Below are 22587 nucleotides of genomic sequence, written 5' to 3'. Positions count from 1 at the left end.
TGACCAATGCTCACAGCCCCTGCAGAAGCTGATTTACTACGTTCTTAGCATTCTTTAAATCACCACTCCTGATTCCCAGCCTCCACACTTCCACCCAGGCTTCTCTAGACTTTGCCCAAACTGCTTGCTCTAAAATGCAAGCCTCCTCTACCCTGTTTCTCTGGAGAATATTCCCAATACGATTCTAGTACAACATTCACTTATAGAACGGTCTAGGTCTCTTGATGGGCTTATACAACTAAGGTCAAATTCTCTAAAATTAAAATTTTATTTTTTTAACATGTGGGCTAATTGTGGACCTCCTTCTTTCTAATAATACTAGTCCCCCGGAAAACCGTTTAGCTTTGCCATTTTCTTCCATGGACCAAGTTTCTGCTCATAAGAATTAAGATCCATAATAGATTGCAAAGAGCAACTGCCTACTCTGTGCTGGGAGATGTGGGGTTGTCATTAAGAAAAACTCAAGAATTAGTCCTTTGGCTTTATCTGAACATTGTAGCTTTGAACAGGCCCATCCCCGCTCATCCTACCGCCATCTTTAGGTTATACCTGTCAAGAAAGAATAGCCTGTGGCCTCTTCCTGGTCAAGTCATACAACTCTGGCCCTTTTGGGCTTCATTTGTTTGAAACAGGATTCCAGGATATCTGTTTTTTCACCTTCTTATGTGGAGTGAAGCCAGCAAAGTGCTTTTGAATCTGTTTCTTCTGCCCATGTGTGGGAAGGAGAATTAATTGTTTCCTAAGTTGTTTCCCAGATCCCAACTTCCTGGACCCTGGGAATTATATTATAGCAAAGGACCTCTGCAGATGCAATGAGGGAGATTTATCTGGCCCCATTGTAAACATAAGGGTCTTTATGAATGAAAGAGATAGAAAGATTCAAATGTGTTGGGGGGAGGGGAGAAAGGGATGGGGATTAAAGATGCTGTACTCCTGCCTTTGAAAAGGAAGGAAGGGAACCATGAGCTAATGGCCTCTAAAGCTACAAAATATTAAGAAGGTGGCCAGTTCTGTAGGCCTTTAAGACAGGAGAACAGGTCTGGAAGCGCCCTGAATTTTGTGCAGTGAAGTCACCATGAAGTTCTGCTCCACAGATAAGAGTTTGCATCATTTATTTAAAGCAACCAAGGAGTGGTTCCCATTACAGGAGCAATGATAAACTACTGTATTACCACTATCTTCAAAATGCCAACCTCATTTCATCTTGTTTCGATTATCTCAGGTTTAGGCTTGTGTTTACAATAAAATTAAAATGTTATCATATCCCTTGTCATTTGGATATAGTTTTCTTTGAAGGGGTGGAACAAATTCAGTTCCTTTCTTTTCTCTGTTCAAGATTTACATTTTGTTTTGTTTGACAAGGCAAATGTCCTTTACTTGCTACGCTGAGCAGGCTGACCCTGGGACCATTTGTAGTTACAGTTTTATACTGTTCCTCTTCTAATCACGGTCTAGTTATTTTACTTCACTTGTCAGCTCAGGCATTCACATTCACATTTGGTTTTCCTTCCACTATCTCTTCATTCATGAGGGCACTGCAGACCTACCTGCTTGTCCCTTGAGTTTACAGTGAGTGGGTGAATGCCATGATCACTTGCAACTCTCTCTAGGTTTCCCTAACACTACTGGGGAGTACCATGGGATGTAACAAGGCCTTGTTTTCTATCTTGGAAGATTCCCAGGGACACGTCCTGTTTTTCTCTATGAAGACAGGCTTCTTCCGGATATGCTGCACCCTATCACACATATGACAGGCTTTGTTTTCGTCAGTGGTGAGTCAGTGACTGTGAGGCTAAGCAGCACTTGTGATGTGCGAGAAGCAGTTTTAACTATGTTGACTGAGGGTGGCTTCTGCGGCTCCACAATCATCCTCCAACAGGAGTGGCCCCCGTAGAAAGAGCACACGGGGTTCCTACCACTTCCACCTACCCCATGCCATATGGCAACTGTCAGCTTCCTAATCCTGACTCTGAGCTTCTGTCCTCCAGGGCCCTGGTACAGACCCTGCAGAAGATCCCCAGAGTGAGCTTTGCAGAGGTTCTCACCAACTCATGCAGAGACCTGATTAATTTCTGCACTGTGTCGATTTCTTGAAAAGTTCTCTGAGGGTCAGGAATGCAAAGGGTCTGTGGAATGAATAAAACCCTCTCAAATAATTTCTTTAGCATTGAAAACTTATTTTGGTGACCTTAGCTGACCTTTTAGGGTAGGACTTTAACAATGAAGAATCATCTACTTAGTGTGGGGGAAATATGGCAGAAATCACAATTCCTGTGAGACAGGAGCCAACCTTCCTTAGCTCGGGGAAATCAGAGTTGGTGCCTGAGTTAAACTAGGGACTTGGTTCGCCCCTGTCCTTTCTACACCTCTGTCCTCAACCCTAGATAAGTCCCTGACCACTGAAACATAACAGTTTTGAAGCTACCTGAAAAAAATATCTTTCTTCTAGGTCAGTGGTTCTCAACCTTCTTAATGCCATGACCCCTTCAGACAGTTCCTCACCAACGTGACCCCAACTATAAAATTATACTCATTGCTACTTCCCAACTGTAACTTTGCTATGATTATTAATCATAATATACATATCTGCTTTCTGATAGTCAGAGGTGACCCCACCACCACTGCTCTAGAGTGATCTGATTTTTTTTTAATCAGAAGAAATCAAGAGATTGAACTTTCTTTGACATTGATTTCAGCAAAAGGAAAAAACGACCTGGCTGTCCTGGAACTCACTCTGTAGACTAGGCTGACTTCGAGTTCAAAGACTTGCCTGCCTCTGCCACTCAGGCCCTGGGATTGAAGGCCTGTGTCACCATGCCCAGCTAAGAAAATAAGAAAATGATGATTTATTGACATGCTCTATTTTTATCTGTATGCGTAAGATATTTATGATAAAATCATGTACTTTTTTCCAGTATGTTAGTTACTATATACTCACAAATAACATTCAAATGGAAAAATAACTTCTGATAGAATCTATCTTAAAAACTTTTTAGTTGGTGAATCAGATGGAAAATTCTTCAAGTAAATTTTAGAATGAGGTGAGTATTTCATTATTTTCTTCAGGGAAATAAACATTTGGTAGCTCATTGCTTGATTTTGGCATAACATAAACAGAATACAAAGAACTTCCATACAGTTTCAAAAGACAAACTGTGGTGATTTGGATGAGAATAATCTCTATAAGCTCACATATGTGAATGTTTAATTCCTGGTTGGTGGACTGTTTAGGAAGGATTAGGAGACATGGCCTTGTTGAAAGAGGTGTGTCACTGAGGATGACCTTTGGAGTTTCAAAAGGCCACACCAGGCCCGGTCTCTCTCCACTCATTGAATCTAAAATATACACTTTCAGCCACAGTTATGCCTGCTTGCTGCCCCTGATGCTTCCCGCTGTGATAACCACAGACTCTGAAACCCTCAGAAACTATAAGCAAGTCCCAATTACATGCACTTCTTAAAAAAATTAAGGTGCCCTCATTGTGGTATCTTTTTACATATAGACCAGTGACTAAGTTACAAACTGATGGGAACCATTTAAAAAAAACAAACAAGGATCATATCACATATATACACATACGTACATACACATACGTGTGTGTGTGTGTGTGTGTGTGTGTGTGTGTGTGTGTGTGTGTGTATCAGAAGGAAAAGGTTGCTTTTCTCTTGATCCTATAATGAGAAGTCTACAGCAATGTGGGCAGGAGACCCATGCCCACACCATTAACAATTGTGATTCAATCAATAATTTGTTCAGTGCTCTCCCCAGTCCCCTTCCTTCTTTTACCATTGGATCTCAGTATGTGCACTCTACTCAGGCTGGTCCTAAACTTCTGGATTTAATGGATCCACCAGTGTCAGCCTCCTATGTAGCTAGGACTCTGTACAAATGTGAGCCACTATGGTTAGCCTATTCAGTCTAGAAATCATATTTTGGTAGCCACACTTTTATATCTAACTGATAGCTACATTTCCCATAGAAATTATAATACATTTGGGAAAGTATGTTTGATTTTTATTTGCTTCTTTGACCATTGGCCACAAGCCATGAAGAAGGGCTTTCTAGACACAGCATTTTACCCTAGAGCATCACCACTGTACCTGGGTTGGTGTAGAGCTGGCTCTCTACAGTTTTGCCAATGCACTGAAGCTTGATCGCCTGCAGGGAATCGTCCACATGCATGATGGTCGGCAGGCTGCCCAGGGTGTCCTGTACCAAGTTGGCCACTTCCCGGACATCAAAGAGCTTCAACAGTTCTGAATACACAGCTGGGAAGGAGCTCAGGAACACAGCCTTAAAAGAAAGAAGAAATACAAATGAATTACTGAGCCCATGGAAAACAAGATGTAAAATGTCACCAAATTTTTATGGGTCCTGAGGGTGGAATCTTTGGGCAGGCTGGACAAACAGCCTTTCTACAGGGTTACAACCAGAGCCCTTAATATTTTCAAATATATTTTATTGTGATTTCTTTCTCTTTCTAAATGAAAGCTTCATGATTGTGTCCTTCAAAAAAAAGTAACTATGCATTTGCTTGAATATTCTTAAAATGAGTAACGTGGTATTCCCGCCTAAAGACTATATTTATGTAAACTTTGGTGTACTCGGCAAAGAACTGAATCACATAAATGGAATAAAATAAATAAAAGCAAAAAAAATCAACAAATCTATCTTTCTGCACACAAAAAGTTAAATTATCTTCCTCAGGTATTCCTTAACACATTCCTGAGTTCTTTATTATACTTCTTTTCTTGAAAAAAGTATCTTGGTGTCCCTGAAATGTAAGGTACCTTTAGAATATGACCACTAAAATGCATAAAGCAAGAAATACTTTATGAGGAGGGCAGAAAGCCAGGTGCCCTGGGACAAGCTAAGAGTTATTATTGAAAATAAAAATAAAGGTTCAATTTGGTTTTGACCTTCCCATGCCCTGAGACGAATAGAGAAAAATAATTACATGGAACTTGCAGCAAGGTCTTGGCCTTCACCCTTTTTGCCCTTCAACTTCTTTTCTAGGAAATTCTGGGGCAGGAGTCAGTACATGAAATGGGAAATGGCAACACAGCTGAGCTGGTTCTGTATCCTGCCCGCCTGGGAGGGCTACCCAGGAAAGCATTACTGACAGTTGGGCTTCAGCTAAGAGGAAGAAAGGAATCTTCCTACCAGGCCTAATATGAGCTGACCCACTGGGTAGCAATGCCTTGCCCCACTGATGACAGACCCACTGGGAAGCCCTTGCCCCACTGATGACAGACCCACTGGGTAGCAATCCCTCAGCCCACTTGATAGAGTACTAGGAAGGTCCCTTTGCTTCCAGGAATCAGGTTCTGTGCTGGGTTGTAACTCACATGGGAAAGACTCCCACAAAGTCAAGCCAGCAACCCAAGTTTCTGCTTTTAAAACAGTTTAGAAACTTAGGCCAGTGTGATCCTTGGCTCTGGGTATGGTAGATGCAATTCTAAGATGACTGGCTGACCATGACCTTTGTCCCTGGTAGCTTTGCCATTATATTATGTTACATTGCCAAAGGGGTTTTGTAGAAAAAAAATGAAAGATGATACTTAGCTGATTCTTAAATATGGAGATTATAAGGTGGGTCTAATCTAATCACAAAACCCATAGTCTTTCAGGTTTTTTTTTTTCTTTTCATTTAATTGCAGGAGTCTTAGAGAGACGGAGAACACGGACAGAACACAGCATATGGCTGCTGGATTTGAGGCAACCATATGTAAAAAACATTCGGAGTGGCCACGAGAAGACAGACAACCTCCATGCCCCCAGCCTCTACAGGCAGCCTGCAGGGAGAGGCCTTTGACCCCACAATTTCTACCAATAGCCTGAAAGGTTCTGTTCTTATTCAGAGGCTTCAGGTAAGAAATCAAGGTTCTGATTTAGACTCTGGGAAACTCTTAGGAAAGAACTCAACTAAGCCTGAGTAGACACTTGACTTACAAAACTGCAACTCAATAAATAAAGCTATTTAAGGTCATCAAGCTAAGGTATGTTAGCATCAATAGAAAACCAACATGCCGAATTAACTGAATTTTTGCCCTCCTACTTTTTTTTTTTTTTTTTTTTCGGAGCTGGGGACCGAACTCAGGGCCTTGCGCTTGCTAGGCAAGTGCTCTACCACTGAGCTAAATCCCCAACCCCCCTCCTACTTTTTTTAAGAGCAGTGTAGGATCAATCATCAGAGAACCTGGAAGGAAGGAATGTGTCATTAACCTTATGATCAAAATTTTGGCAGGCAATGCTCTTTTTTTTTTTTAATTAAAGCAAGCCAATATCTCATAATCTTATATTAGCTCTGGCTTTGCATAAAACTAAACTGATCACATAAACATATATAAATAAACTGTATAGAGTGACGAATGACTTTAGTGGGGTTATTAGCATATTCAGGAAATTTATATACTTAAAAAAGTAACAAAGTTGTTTCTAAAGGTTGACTGTGGAAACAGTACTCTGAAAACCAAGAATAATGAAAGCCAGAATGATAATAGAAGCATCAGGGCTGCTACACCCTGCAGGATCATAGCAATTGAAGGTACCTTAGAGAATGCTAGGACTCACAGGAGATATGGTGAAGGTACAGAACTATTTCTATAGTTTGAGAGGAAGAAAAATGTCTTGGATTTCTAAGAAGTGATGTAAAACAGGGGTAGGAGTAAGGAGGATGTATGGGATGTAGAACAGTCAGAGGGTGGGCCGGGAGGGTAATAAAATCTGGAGTGGATAGATAGATGGATGGATAGATAGATAGATGGATAGATAGATAGATAGATAGATAGATAGATAGATAGATAGATAGATAGATAGTTACTCTTAAGGACAGAAAGCGATTTTTTTCAGGTGCAAAGTAGGCAGATGTGGTCTCTGTGATTAACAACAGTTAATAGAGATATTTCAGGGTGAAACCTTAATCATGAAGTAGTAAATTCTGAGACCTCTAAGGAATGTGTGGTGAGCCTACTGGATTATCTGTCTCAACTGCTGCAAGTCAGCTCTGGCAAGGTGAAAGCTTGAGGCCTCTGGCAAGCTCCCTGGTGCCAGGAGCTTGGATGGTTAACTACACAGTGTAAAATGGCATTTAAAAGAGCCTGTTGTATGCTGGCCTGGGTGGAAGATAAGTCCATGTCTGTAAGGAAGAGAATAACAAGACTGTGTAAGCAGTCAGGAAAAGCACAGTGCTGTAACTAGAGGACTGTGGAGTTCTGGTGCTGGAACACTATATGGTAGGCCTGTCACATGCCGCAATGACTCCAGATGACATCAACACTCTTAAGACCCAGTTTCCTTTAATCTTCATATTAAAGCTCCAGTTCTCAAAGATTTTAAATTTCCAGAAGATGGTGGGAGGCTGCTTCTGTATCTGACAGCTTTTAACCAAGCCATCAAAATTAAAAATATACAAGAAGGATTAAGAAAAGATAGAGAAACATACTAAGAATTGTCTCTGGGAAGGTATAAAAGGCAATGCTATTTTGAACGTAGATGGATCAAAAACTTAAAAAAAAAAAGCTAAAAGTAAATTTAAAAAAAAAAAAAGAAAAAGAAAATCAGAGCCAGGCATGCTAGTTCATATCTGCCATCCCAGCCGTGAGAGGTAGTGGCCGGACTACCCTGTCTCAAAATAGAATGGCCAACAACATATTGGTGCAGGTATGTATTCCAAGCACACATGCACAGACAGACAAACTCATGTGAATGGACTCCCAGTAATAGAATCTAGCAGCATTGACTCAGCATAACCTTAGATCAGTTCCGGGAAATGAAAATCAGTAAAATAAGACAACGTGAATTTAGCAGAGTACAAGAGAATGATTCTCAAGTTGAAAAAAGCAATGAGGCTGGGGAAAGAACCAGGATCTGGTAACATTCCATCTCCAAGATAAGGGTTACAATGTCTAGCCATGCGAATGCGTTCTAGGAAACGCAAACATGGCTGACGCAAACAGCCTTTCGTCTAGCACGTGATCTGGGGAATGGAGTTGCCTACTTTAGGCCAGTACATAGAGCCCAGGGATCTACAAAGTCTAATAGTGACGACAGTCAAGTTCCAGGAAAGAGGCAGCCAGGCTACTCAATCAAGATGGCGTGTAAACCAAAACAAACCGCAGTCAGGGCTTTCTTCTATTCAGCAGAGACGGGCACGAGTTACCTGTGACTGAGATAACGCTCCAGTCCCTTTGCTCTCTTGTGAGAGGAAGAAGCGGACAGACATGAGGAGCTCCTGGATGCAGCAGCGGAATTCCTCTTCATTCTGCCCTCCAGTGGCCAGGGAAAACAGCCTTCGGGATTGAACTATATACTTAAAAATGTATTCTTGTGCCTTGAAACAAGAGTGTTATAAAGTTAGCTTCAAAGGGACTTGGAGAGTATTTATGTAACAATGCCATAGCATAAAAAATATTATGGAACGGTGTTAGACTTTTAAATAATTCATCCCAAAACTGAGGCAGCCTGAGATGTTTGAGTGATATATATACTTAAAGGGGAAAAGCCATTCTTCTTTGATGCCAAAGAAGCAAACCATGTTAAAAATTCTTTATAATTCTAAAGTTGGAAACACTGAATATTTTTGATCTTCAAATAGTTTTCGTTTTAATTTGGCTGAGGAAGAAATGAATATTTTCAAAAGTGATTTGCCACTTAGCATTTTACTTCCAAGCAGACCAAGCGAATAAAATGATAATGAAAGAAAGTGCCTGTTTTATAATCTTCATGTATGTGTTATCTATTTACCTGCTGGTACCACATAGGATGGTCTTTATATGAATCAGGAGACTGCTAGAGCTAGGAAATCCCTTGACAGACTTATATATGTATATTTATTTCTGTGGCAGTACAGGAGATGAACCCAGGGCCTCATGCTTGCTAGGCAAACACAAACTACTGAACTATATCCCTTGCCCCAAATATTCATTCTTCTCTCTCTCTCTCTCTCTCTCTCTCTCTCTCTCTCTCTCTCTCTCTCTCTTTTTCTGGAGCTGGGGACTGAACCCAGGGCCTTGCAAGCAAGCGCTCTACCACTGAGCTAATCCCCAACCTCCAAATCTTCATTCTTTATTTAAGAGGATTACACAAGAGCATTGAGAGTTGGAGTCCATCCTGGGTTACATAATGAGACCCTATCTCACACAGAGATAGGGAGATGGAAGGGGTTGGAAAGGATTTGGGAGTTGGGAAAACTATTCCTCAACATGTCTGAAGACCATATTAATATCACTGTGGCTCAATATATTGGGTCCAGAGATATGGGAGTTACTAAACCACGAAACCTAATAAAGCCTGAGGTTCCTTCATTGTGATCCCTGTTAGTGACCCTATTGTCACTTAAAACGTAAGCTAAAGTGTTCTCAATAGGGTGTGAAATAGTCAGAAATTGTCAAGTTTAAGTAACTGTTCATTCCAGTCTCTTCCCATGCTCCCACCTCTCCTGCCCATCCTGGACATCATCTCTGCAGGATTTAATTCTAAGCAGGTTCCTGTGGACAGGCCTGGCAAAGTCCCTTTCAAGTTTCATCAGCCCTGGAGCAGTCATAAACTGATTAAGATTCTTGAATTGGAATGTCAGTAATGTATCACCACCGATTACTGTCTGTGCAGAAGAACCAATTAGTCTCCAATCATCACGTAACAGCTTTGTGAGACTCTCATCTGTTTTCAACGGGCGTGTTATTACCTTCAACACTTCCTGGATATGCTCCTGGCGCTCTGCTTCCGTTATCCTGTCCACGTACCACTTGAGCACTTTGATGAGATCTCTAAAACACAGGAAGCAATGCGCAGATTGCAGAATGGCTAATTTTCAATTAAATGGCAATAAACTCAACAGACACACATATCAGGAAGACTGGCCTTTCTCTGTAAGGTCTCACACCCTCCTGCCAGGCCAGCATCACTACTTGCCTTGAAACAAGATAAAAACATACTGCTGCCCACTGAGATTGCCCTCAGTCTCTAGGTATCCTGCTGACCCTAGAGTTAGGGCTGTCATGAGCAATCTTGGACAACTGTTCGCCAGCATCCTTTCCTTCCCAATCTTGTGAAGACTACAAGGTATTTGCTATTTAGCTGTAGGTAAAAGGTAGGGGAGGCATGAAGACAAACTCTTCCATTCCAAGCCACATTCCTGCATTTATCAGGCCAACTTTCTCACCATGAGAAGACCAAGGCTTACTATCAAAGGGTGCTCTTGAAAAAGCTTTTCCAGAGGAGAAAGTTGCTTTCTTGTTTCTGGTTTATTTTTATTTTATATTTTATTTTATTACAGATTTATGAAACAAAACAAAACTAAACAACAACCCACAAGTTTTAGTATTACAATCTCACTGACATAAATGCTGGCTCATTTCTAGCTCAAGTAGTAGTTTCTCTTTTTTTAAAGATGGAAAGAAAAAGACTGGGAGAAAGAGAGAGAGAGAGAAAGAAAGAAAGAAAGAAAGAAAGAAAGAAAGAAAGAAAGAAAGAAAGAAAGAAAGAGAAGGGAAGGAAGGAAGGAAGGAAGGAAGGAAAGGAGGAAAGAAGGAAGAACGACCTGTGTTTAGAGTTTAGTGTCAGCTTGCTGGTCTTCATTTAGATAATCCAATTCCATGGCTTAGGGACGAAGTCTTCCCATAAGAACACAGTGTATAGAGCCTGACATGCTGCTGCCTTGGGGCGATTATTAGTGTGGCTTTCTGGAGCCCAGCAGAGCTGAAGTAGGACATTACTCATTGCCCTTTGCACTTCTATAACCTGCACTGTTGGAAAAGAGGCAGCTACTATCTAACAGTAGACTTCAATGGGTAATCAATGGGTAAGTGGCTTGCGGCCAGGCACTAGGTCTGTGTGTTAGAGCACGGAACACGGCACCTGGTGATAAGTAGGGCCTCTGCCAATACTAATGAATGAATAAGTGACTTTCGACAGGGATGAAGGCAAGGGCTGCTTTCTATTCATAGTTATATAAGGAATGCAGTAAAAACAGTACTCCTGACAGCAAAAAACGACAAGGACCTGACATCTTAGACCAGAGCACACCAGGAGAAAGGGGGGTGAGAAGAAAGGTACCAGGCTCCAGGATCAGACTTCAGGAAGCTCCTTCCACCTCTTTCCTTTTAATCAAAATAAGATATCACCACTGAGCAGGGGTGTGTGCAGAGGAGAGACAGGGTTTGGTGACTGAGCTTCAGATCTGCCTGTATTCCCTTACAACAGTGTCTTCCTATGCAGTTGCTTAAGTTATAGCACAAGTGTAATTCCTAAGGCAATTACAAGATAAAGGGCCTTACCTGTATGCAAGTGCCCCAGCAAAGTGACTCTCAATGTAAGTGTCCATGACAGGCTTAAAATGATGGAACTTGCTATCTTGTAGCAAATTTATTATGTGGACCTAAGGAGAAAATTGAGTGTTATAGACACCAGTGCCAATTTTTTCTTTCTCTGTTCAAAATAAGTAAATAAACTCTTTCATCAAGTGACCATTTCTGAAACCAGTCAGGATCAGGAGAAGCACACTTATCTGTAATATTATTAAGAAAATGTAAACTTACCAAAGAATCAAATACTTTAGACCCATATTTTTGGGAATTTTCATCTAATATTCCAAACAAGGTATCCAGTGTGTCTTGGAGAAACTATGGATTAAAGAAGTAAAGGCAAGTGAGTAAGACCCAGTCTGCCCTCCTCCCAGAGTCGAGAGTTTCCAAGCGGTAATGAAACTGTGTATATACCTTTACTATCTCTGAGCCATCGATTTCTTTTAACTTAGAGAGACAGCCTGTGATCTTGTCTGGGTGGGTTCTCCATTTCAAAAGATCAAGCATATCACCTTTTCAAACAGAAAAGGAAGATTAATTGCTTTTCATAGAGAACAGCCCCTCTCATGAACGGTGCTCTACTGGTAAAAGCTGATTTCCTACATGAGTGCCTACCCCATCCCCTTACCAGGCCTAGCCTCTCAGCTTTAGGATGGCACTTACTTAAAAGTATTTTAATTATCTCCTCTACTCCCCCAGAGTTCCTGCTCATTGCTTAGTTCTCCAACTAGATGGTGTTGTCCAGGAAGGCTCTCCATCCCTTTCACATGCTCCTACCTCACAGAAGCACTTGTCTTTTGCCTAAAGGTTTCTATGCCAAAAGTTGACTGTAAAATCTAAAGAGAGTAGAGATGAACATGACCCAGTTGTATCCCCAGTACTAAGAACAGTATAAGGAGCCAACAGATGTCTGCTGTAACCTTTTCTGCCACCTTCTAGTAAGACTGGAGTTTCCGGAGAGGTAGGAACCTGCTTGATTCATGCTTAGACACTTGAACACAAACAGTCTAGCAACAGACTCTACCTGGCAACAAAGGCCTTCTTGATTGTTTAAGGTAACACAAATTGTAGGAACACACATTGTCAGTGCACTTTGACAACAAGTCCAATGTACCAACAGACCATCTAGTGAATCTTTGGAGGGAAGAGTGCCTGTTTCTGGTTTCCCAGCACAGCTGATGAACATGCACATAGCCCTGCCTCTTCCAGTTTCTTCCGGAAACTGACGGGTGGATTCAGATTTCAACAGGCCTTTCGAGAACTAGAAGAAACCAACTTAGCCCCCATCTTTCTTAGGCAGAATTTAGATAGCCTCAGGGAGGGGATGTCATAACCAAAGCTTTCTTAGTCTCCAAAGGATCAGGAGATGATAGCGTCTGGAGGTCAATAAAGACAGTAAGAACTGCCAAGATGGCGAAGGCATGGGGCAGAGGAACCTGTCAGCTTTAAAGTAGAGGCAACCAAAGGAGGTCAGAGCACTGAGCAGTGTGAAGAGTGTGGAGAGGACAGAGCATTCCTGAGGTCGCAGTGGGGAAGCGGGTACAGGCATTCCCACCTTTCCTGGAAGCCGGCTGATCAATCTCATTCGGGCCTGTTCATACTTCAGTAACTTAAAGAGCAGACTGGTTATGTCTGTCTATATGATCTTCCTTGTAGAAATCAATATCTTCTAAGGAAACAGCTGTGCCCTCTCTTTAGGTATCAGACTATTGGAATAAGGGCCCGAAAGAAATAGGAATTTTCCTGGAAGTGTATCCTGGGAGAAAGAAAAGTCTTGCAGCCTGGTGCCACCCAGAGGAGAATCTTGTCTCTCAGGAAGAGATTCCACATGGTTCTGACAGCTTCATATCAACTTGCAAGAAAGACTGAAGCGGAATCAAGGATGATGGAAAGGACCACACGTTGACGGGCATTACTCATTAAGTATACCCTATGTTCACTACCTAAACCGAAACCTCTAGACAGGACCCTGAAGACAGACTTGGGAGCTCACTAGAACTTTTACCTGTTCCCAGTCTCAATGCAGCTGCATTAGTTAAGTTTCCTCTTCACTATTAATTTGTCTGGACTATGAAGAGCAGGTGGTCGTGCCTAATTTGTTAAGGCTATCAGAGCCCAGGCTCTAACTTCAGCAGCTGTAATCATGTACATACTACATTGAGAGTCAAGGCAAAATTGTCATTTCCTCAGTCTGCTCCAGTCATCTGAAGATATGTTGTATGGAAATCAGGAGCAATGTTCGACCACTGAAATTATTAATTTTCTACATCTTATTAATAGCATTTATGAAGTATACTCTTTGCATCTGACCTACCAAGGATAAACAAGGATTAATTTACTCCTTACTAATTTGTGTGTGTGTGTGTGTGTGTGTGTGTGTGTGTGTGTGTGTGTGTGTGTGTTGTATTTGAGACAGGGTCTCACATAGTCTAGGCTAGCTGCTCATTATTTAGGAGGGATAACCATGAAGTCTTGGTCTTCCTGCTCTAGCCTCCCAAGTGCTAGCATTAGGGGCATGTAACACCAGACACAGCCTCCCATTCTATAAAGAAATTTAAAGAGTCTACTTGACTGAACCATTGGAAATACCCACAGAGTAATCTGGCTGGATTTGGAGAACTAGCCATGAAGAATGTTGGATTCTCTACAGCAAGAAGAGGTACACACCCTGAGTGCAGATTTGCTCTAAGAAACTACTCCTTGAAACCAGATCATTTGCAGACTATCCAATGGTCAATTTAATTTTGATTTGGAACTATTATTTAATTCTAATTTGCTTTTAGATGGAGATGTATACCTGTATGCACATTTCAGAAAGACAGATTGACTCCCCACTTGAACCTTGCTATCTCTTGAAACACATTGGCTTTTTTTCTTGGCTCATTCTGAGTTGACGTACATTGACAAGGTTAATCAAAGTCAACATAGTTATGAGGCAGGGATCAGTATCCTCAGTGAGTCAGGAGCCCCACAAAGTACTGATTCTATTTTCATATAATCGGGCATTTAATATTTTTCTCTTGGTTTTATAGGGAAGCAGCTTTGAGTCTTTAGGACTTGGATTCTTCTATCTTGTGTTTACAATTATAAGAACATAAGCCTTAGAACTGTAAAAAAAAATACAGGCAATTTTGTCATTAAGATTACCTAGGTGGCAGGCAGGATAACAACCCTCAGATATGTGTGTCCCTTAATTCCTAGAAATGGTTGGTTTACCTTAAATTGACAAAGAAAATTTATGATATGCTTAAATTTCTGATAATAAGAGTATAAAAGTGGCTTTTCCAAGAAAATGTGATCAGAAGGAAACCTTAGGGAATTGTAGAGGGTCAGAGTTAGAGAAACTGAAGATGTTGCACTGCTGGCTCCTAAAGAAGAAGGTGGAGGTCATGATCCAAGTGATGCAGATGGCAAGACTCTCCTCTACAACCTCCAGGAGAAACGGGTGTTAGCACCACCAACATGAAAAAGATTTCACATCTCCGACTGCAGATCCACAGAGGAGCACGTCTCTGTCACTTGAAGCCAGAAAGTTTGCGGTGATTGTTATAGCAACAATATCCAAAAAAAACCTAATCCTGAACCATTCCAGTTAGGTCATTCAATTAATAGTAAGAGCTACACAGACACACAGACACCTTACGTAGGATGAATATAAATTTGTCCAGGGAGCCAACTGACTTGATTATTTTTGTAACTTCTACAGCAAACCCAAGGTTTGGTAAATGCTGTATTCATAGTTACTGAGTTATGTCAGTAGAGTTCAAATTCAAGTTAAACCATTAAATACTGGATACTAATAAAGTCTAGAAAAGCTTAGCACAACTTTGTGTTTTATGTGAATACAGCAGATGTGCTACTGAGAGGGAATTAAAAGAGTCAACACCATAGTGTTGTTTTGCTGCCTTTTTGACACTATATTCTGAGACAATTACCTCTTTACACAAACTGTTCCATAATACCAAAAAAGAAAAAAAAAGCTTAGATATAGGAGCTGTGTGAAACACAATGCCTTGTAATGAAATGATCCCTCTCAACATATTGCATCTAATTTATTAATACGGCAGTATTCAGGGTGTTAGCCAGAAGCTGTATATGCCAACCATGAAAAATTCAAAAATGTTTAATTTACTCCTTTCATTACAGATGTGGTTTTTATAACAGTTTGCTTGCTTTATTAATCATAACTCACTAAACAATTAGTGACCTAAGAAGTGATGCTATGGCAGAAAAGCAATATCCATCTAATTAAACAAGCAAACCAAAAAGCAAGCTTTATCCTAAACCCTGCCACTCGCACTACTTATGGTACTATAAAATATGAGACTTCAGGTGGTGGCACTTTTCATCTTTTCTTGAGTTTACGCGCAGCTGGTTTTTAATAGTTTATTTGAAGAGTTAGCTGACATTTGGCTTTCAACACTGGGCTAATTCTTGAGTCATTAAATTGCTTGAATGGCGTCACTACTGTGTTCTTTTAATTAGAAATCCTAAACAAAAGAATCCAGATCCTTTCCAGTGCAAGGTTCTTAAATAGCTTAATCCTTGCTGACTATGCTTACCAAAATACATACAGTTCCCACGTGCCCTCAAGTCGGAGGGCTTGTATCGTACATTACCATTCTGAGTGAGTTTTGTGGAACACAGAAATGATGTTATCCAAAAGGATTCCTTTGTGGCCTTCATGGTTTGATTATTGTTCCCAAGGAAGATGACCTTGGAAAATGGAAACTTGAGGTAGCGGGTAGTATCCTGAAGGTTTGTGTTTTCTTCACACTGTGAAAAAAATATTAGGAACAGGAGGCGAGACCTCAGAAAAATTATTAAGCATAATTTTCTTTTTTAGCATTTATGGACTAGAAACATTCTGAACAGCATTCTAAACAGAATTTGGCTTTTAAGGAAAATCCTCCAAAAATATATAAAAGAATTAAATATGAAATTTGGACTCCAATCTACTAAGTTGAGTTGAGCTCTGTCACTCCCAGTATGAATGATCCTATCATAATATTGAACCACTCAGGATTTCTGTTGTCCTCCCTTAAAACTTCATTGTCTTGTTAGGAGACTTAGACTATATATAGGCTTTATCCTGGTCTGGGAAACACTGCAAATTCCAGAGAAATCACATTTGAAGATGATCAGAAGACTTTTTTTCAAAAGGAACTGACAGTTCTCAAACATGACATCTGAGAGCTGTTGAACTATTATCACTTTGAAAACCACTAGTTAAGGAAATAGTATTTTAGGTAATGTAACTGTCCATGGTGTGATGCAAAACTCTATTTCAAAGAAAAATGTTAGCTCTGTTCCCTTAGATCCAATCCTCCAGTCTCATCCCCAGAACATCTGTCACAGTCTTCCCTGCTACTCTGCTCCTATCTCCTGTGGATCCCCCAGATCTTCCTCTTTTAACCCCTTCCTTCCAATTGTTGCTTTGTCCTAGCCCCCATCTCCAGCAGGCACCCCTGGTAACCCACAGGCCACGACTTCCTTAAGACCAGATAGGCTATTTGCAGATCTTCTCCTCTGTTACCCCAGAGTCTCATCCACAGCTCTGCAGTAGCTGTGGTAGTCTTCCCTGATGCCTGTCCCCATCTCTTCTAGATTCCACAGATCTTCCCCTTTAACCTCCCTCCTCTAGCTGGTTGATTTGTCCCAGCCCCTAACCCCAGCAGATACCCCTGCTAACACAAGGGTCACAACAAGTAGGGTGACTAGGGATCCATACCTTCACTTCCGTTCCTCTAGATCCAATTCCCCAAGTTTCATTCCAAGCTCTGTAGTAAAAATCCTGCATAGGTTTCCCTTTTCTTTGTGACTCGATTTTTAAAAGATGACAAGGATCTTCTCCCCAAACCTTCTTTCCCCCAACTCACCCATTATCCCAGCCTTCAGCACCAGCAGAAACACCCTGAAACCACACCAGGTGACCCCACCAGGAAAATGGGTCCTCAGAAAGTTTCCTACCAAGAATCACATTCTACTAAAGTCCAGGGAGGAAACAGAAACCAAGGAACAAAGCACTCACCCAATAGAGACAAACCTTATACAATTATCCAGACATATAATCACTCCAATCTCAAATGCCTAGATGTCAGCATAAAAACACAATCAATATCAGCCAGGGCAGTAAGTCTCCACTGAACCCAGAAATCCTAACACAGCAAGCAATGACTATTCCAAGATACCCAAAGGCCAAGAAAAAGACCTAAAAATAGCCTGTATAAAGATAGTAGAGATACTTAAGTTTTTGGGAATTAGAACAGGAACTACAGAGGAGAGTTTCTATAGAATATAGAAATTGAAGACAGAATCTCAGGTAAACATATGATAGAAGAAATAGATACGTTGGTAAAAGAAATTGTTAACTCTTAACAATTTCCCCACACAAAACATGCAGGAAATCTGGGACACTATGAAAAGACTGAATCTAAGAATAATAAGAATAAAAGAGGGAGAAGAAACTCAGCTCAAAGAAAATATTTTCAGCAAAATCAAAGAATATTTTTCTAACCTAAAAAGAAAAAGATACCTATAAAGGTACAAAAAGCATCCAGAATACCAAATAGATTGAACCAGAAAAGAAAGTCTCCTTGGCACATAATAATCAAAACACTAAAGTACAGAACAAAGAAAGACTATTTAAAGCTGCAATAGACAAAGGCAAAGTAACATAAAGAGAAGAACTGTTAGAATTACACCTGACTTCTCAATGCAGACTCTAAGAGCCAGAAGGGCCAGCACAGATGTGCTGCCAACAGATGCCACAGATGCCAGCCCAGACTACTATTCCCAGCAAAATTTTCAATTACATAGATGGAGAAAACAAGATAACCCATGATAAAACCAAACTTATGTATTATTTATCTACAAATCTAGCTATATAGGTTAACTATAATCTCCTTATAAAACACAAGGAATAAATAATCCTAGGCCAGGAAACTAAAGAGAGGATGGGGTGTGCAGCACACACACATATATACATACCATCACTACCAACAAAATAACAGGAATCAATCAATCACTGGTCACTGATATGTCTCAATATCAATGGTCTAAATTTCTCAATAAAAAGACACAGACTAACAGAATGGGTGCAGAAACAGGATCCATCCTTTTGCTTCATTCAAGAAACACATCTCAACATCAAAAATAGACATTCCCTTAGGGTTGTTCCAAGCAAACTAACCTAACAATCAAACGGGTGTAGCCATTTTAATATCTAACAAAATATGCTTCAAACTAATAATAGGGGAAAAACATTACATATTCAAAGGAAAAAAATCTACTGAGATGACATTTCAGTCTTAACATCTATGTTCCAAATACAAGGACACCCAAGTATGTAAAAGAAGCACAACTATAACTTAAAACACATATTGACCCTCACACAGAGATAGTGGGAGACTCCAATATGTCATACTCATCAATAGAAAGGTCGTCTATATATAACTAGAGAAATGACAGAGCTAGCATACATTGTTAAACAAATGAGACAGATAGATAGTTACAGAACATTTCACCCAAACACAAAAGAATATACCTTCCTTTTTGAACTTTTTCCAAAATTGACCATATAGTTGGACACTAAGCAAGTCTTAGCAGGTAAAAACAAAAATTGAAATACTTCAGTGCATATGAGTAAAAATGAATATATATCACAACCAAACTTATGGAATAGAATGAAAACAGTTCTAAAAGGCAAGGTCACAAGCACTAAGTACCTACAGAAGAAAAAAAAACTGTAGAGATTGCTTGGCAGTGGTAGTGTATACCTTTACTCTCAGCACTTGGAAGGCAGAGGCAAGTTGATCTCTGTGAGTTCAAGACCATCCTGGTCTACAGAATGGATTCAAGGATAGGCAAGGCTACACAGTGAAACCCTGTCTAAATCTCATATTAGCAATTTAACAGCACCCCCTGGAAACTCTAGAATAAAAAGACATCACACTCAAGAGGAGAGATGGCAAGAAATAACCAAACTCAGGGATGAAATCAATAAAACAGAAACAAAGAGAACAACAACAACAATACAAAAAAATCAATGAAACAATGCAGACACAGGAAGATCACTTTCCGGTGGCAAAGGGACAAACATGAAAGCACATGATGGGGACAAGGTTGTCATCACAGCAATACAGTGAACTCATTGACACACATGATAACTACAACGCCCTCTTACCAGTGGTAACCCATGTCTGCATTTTAAGAAACACATGCATTGGGTAATAGGCTAAACAGTGTAGAAGGGTAGCAATGAGACTGCTCTACAATGTGGTGCCTTCCGAAGGAGGTGTGGCTCCATGTCTTCGTGTCAGTGTTGTCTAACAATGGACTGGTTTAGTTAAACACAACCCTTAGGAGCTAGAAAGCCTGCAGTGATCGTGAATTTGGACCAGACTGACCAGTCCAAATATTGTTCGACAATTGATATGTTACTTAATTTCTAGTCTAAACTTTAATGTAGAAAGAAGAAAGTTTCCAGAGGAAGTAGGAAGAAAAAAGACAGTGAACAAAATCCAAATACATTCTATACATGTATGAGATGGTTAAAGAATAAATAATAAAAAATCTAGTGACTGGAAAAAATTTTAATCACAAGAGTAGACTTAAAATAACTATATCACCTATTACTATTTGTCTAACAAATCCTTATAGCAAAACATCTAAATGGATACATGCTAAGAGGCTAGCAGATAGTGAGATAGCATTATGATATTTTTCTTTTCTTTGATTTGCATATTATTTTTGTAGAGACAATGGTGATCTTAAATTAAAATATTGTGAAAATACTTTAAAATATACAGAACTGGCACAACTTAGCTTAAATGGGGTATAGAATTCAAACTTGTCTAGGAAGCTCAGAATGTAAAAGCATTTACTATAGAAGCCAGAACATGTGAACTCAGCTCCCCCCAAACACATCTGAGAGCTGAAAGGATACTGTGTACTTGGAATTGCGTCACTCCTATAGTGAGGTAAGGGGTGAAACAGGAGAATCCCTAGAAGCTCACAGACCAGGAAGTCTGGAGTATGCAATGCAGTGACAGTAACAAGAGAGAGCAAGTCTCCAGCAAGGCAGAAGGAGAGCCCTGATATACAAGGTTGTTTTCTGACACTCATATGTATACCATGACATGTGTGCACCCTCACGTGCAAACATCACACACACACACACACACACACACACACACACACACACACACACACACACACATCTTCACATCCTACTATTCCAGAGAAGCCAAGTTGTGTTCCCAGTACCCATATCAGGTGTCTCATATCTGCCTGTAGCTCCAGTTCCAGAGGATCGGATACACTCTTCTTGCTACTGAAGGTGTCAGCATGCACACAAACACATACACACACACACACACACACACACACATACACACACATATACATTCACACATACACACACACATACACACAGAGACACATACACACACAGACACATACAAACACACACAGACACATACACACACACATACACACACACACACTTAAATTTTTTAATTGATATGAACTACACTCTACATTTGTTCAAATATTTCTAATGCCAGTGTTTTGGCAACAGATAATCGTTAAACTGCAGAATCCCTCTGGGACTTGAGGCCAATTTGTGAGATACAAAAAAAAAAAAACAAAACTATTTTTAAAAATAAGTTCTTAGGAAAGACCTCTCTATACTAAGTTGAGAAAGAGTCAGAATATCACAGGATGTTCTTGCCAGGAATTGCTCTGAAACACAAGTGCTAGTATCAATATAATAAACAGTTTACCATTCTCTCCTTCTGTCAAATGTCCGAATGGTTTCTTTTGTTTCTCAAGATATATCAATAGACCAAAGACTCCAGAAAATATGCATAGTTTAAAAATTATAAAGTAAATATTCAAATATTTTCCTTATAAAACTGTTTAGGCAAGAGAATGTTCTAGACTCTTGCATATCTGCTTCCCCCACTTGTTCCTCGTCAGGACATCATGTCATGAATCCAAACTCAATCCATTCTACAGACCTAAGAACATGTCATCGCCAGCCTGACATGTCTATGTACATCTATGTAATTTTCTATGTGATGAACACAAAACCCAGCCATGATACCCACACTTCAGCTACTCCCAGGCCTCTTCCTGAGCAAATTCTTGCAGTACAGAACCATCTTTTAATATAGCTCTCTTCTCTCAACTAATTGGATCTTGGGTTATTCTGTCAGCATCTTGGGATACCTGTTCAACTCCACTATTGTTACAATGCTGACCACAGACATATGGCTCTGGACAGATGGCTGTGCTCTGGCTCTACAGGGTGCCACGAATAGTCTACTTGTGGGCCAGCCATAATGCCCAGGGTTGTTCCACCAACCCTGCTTGGCTTCACCTGTCCACCAGCCCTAAAGGGCACTAAAACCTTCGCATCTAAAGTATGAGACACAGTGTTTCAGTAGCTTCCTATAACTAAACTGTGTCATCCTCATGTATAAAATATAACCATCAGCAGAAACAATACTGTGAGCACAAAAGGTATTTTAAGACATTCTTTTAAGAACAGGAGAGAGATAGAAAGATAGATAGCATATTTTACCCAACATCTAAGTAAATCAAAACAAGTAACTCTTGCTAATAATTTAATAAAATACAAAGAAATTCTTATCACATACTTTTTGTTGTTCAAGACTTTCACATACATAATTAATACATAATACACATTTGAACATCAATATAGATGACTTAGGCAACAGTTAAAGTATTTATCGAGTACTTCTCCACACTTTTTGCATATACTTTCTTTCATAACAATGCTATGATGCAGAATATTGTGGCCGCAGTACTTACGTGATTCGCCTAATGTTGCAGTATTACTTAGTGTCAGCATCAAGGTAGTAACAAGGCTTGTTTTCATAACTATGCAACGCTGCCTTTCCTCCACTATTCTTTTAACCCAGTTTTAAATTTTATGGAAACAAAAGTGAGCTTCATGTTGCATTCTCGATAAATACAGACTGTCAAGGTAAAAATGACTCTCTCCAAAAGCTTAGTGTATGGCAGACAAAATGACACAGGGCTCCAAGAGGAGTGTGTAACTAAATGATCTCATGAGACTTAAGACTTTGGGCCTCACAGTGAAATTGCTAGTCTATGTCTTGAAACATGGGGACACAAACAAAAATAAAGATTGTGGGACCTGGCCATTAGGCAGGACAAGTAGACAAGGGCAGAGGGAGCTTGGCACACGAGTCAGAAGAAAGGACTTTCATTTGATGGTGGGGACCCTAGGAG

The 22587-nt window shown here is 40.2% G+C and overlaps 1 protein-coding gene across 6 annotated transcripts in view; it reads right to left on the bottom strand.

Moving 5' to 3' along the window:
- Dock4 (dedicator of cytokinesis 4) overlaps positions 1-22587 on the bottom strand; it is a 389723-nt gene that overhangs the window by 102374 nt on the left and 264762 nt on the right. For all 6 annotated transcript variants that reach the window (XM_039078130.2, XM_039078128.2, XM_039078129.2 and 3 more), the window contains exons 17-23: positions 15924-16080; positions 11719-11816; positions 11539-11622; positions 11278-11378; positions 9687-9768; positions 8163-8333; positions 4102-4294 (exon numbers count right to left, since the gene is read on the bottom strand). In XM_039078130.2, the coding sequence (XP_038934058.1) occupies positions 4102-4294; positions 8163-8333; positions 9687-9768; positions 11278-11378; positions 11539-11622; positions 11719-11816; positions 15924-16080 (886 nt within the window). The remainder of the gene's footprint in view (positions 1-4101; positions 4295-8162; positions 8334-9686; positions 9769-11277; positions 11379-11538; positions 11623-11718; positions 11817-15923; positions 16081-22587) is intronic.

Source organism: Rattus norvegicus, chromosome 6 (assembly GCF_036323735.1).
Source record: "Rattus norvegicus strain BN/NHsdMcwi chromosome 6, GRCr8, whole genome shotgun sequence".
NCBI classification, from domain to species: Eukaryota; Metazoa; Chordata; class Mammalia; order Rodentia; family Muridae; genus Rattus; species Rattus norvegicus.
This window is presented reverse-complemented; position numbering and strand designations above follow the sequence as displayed.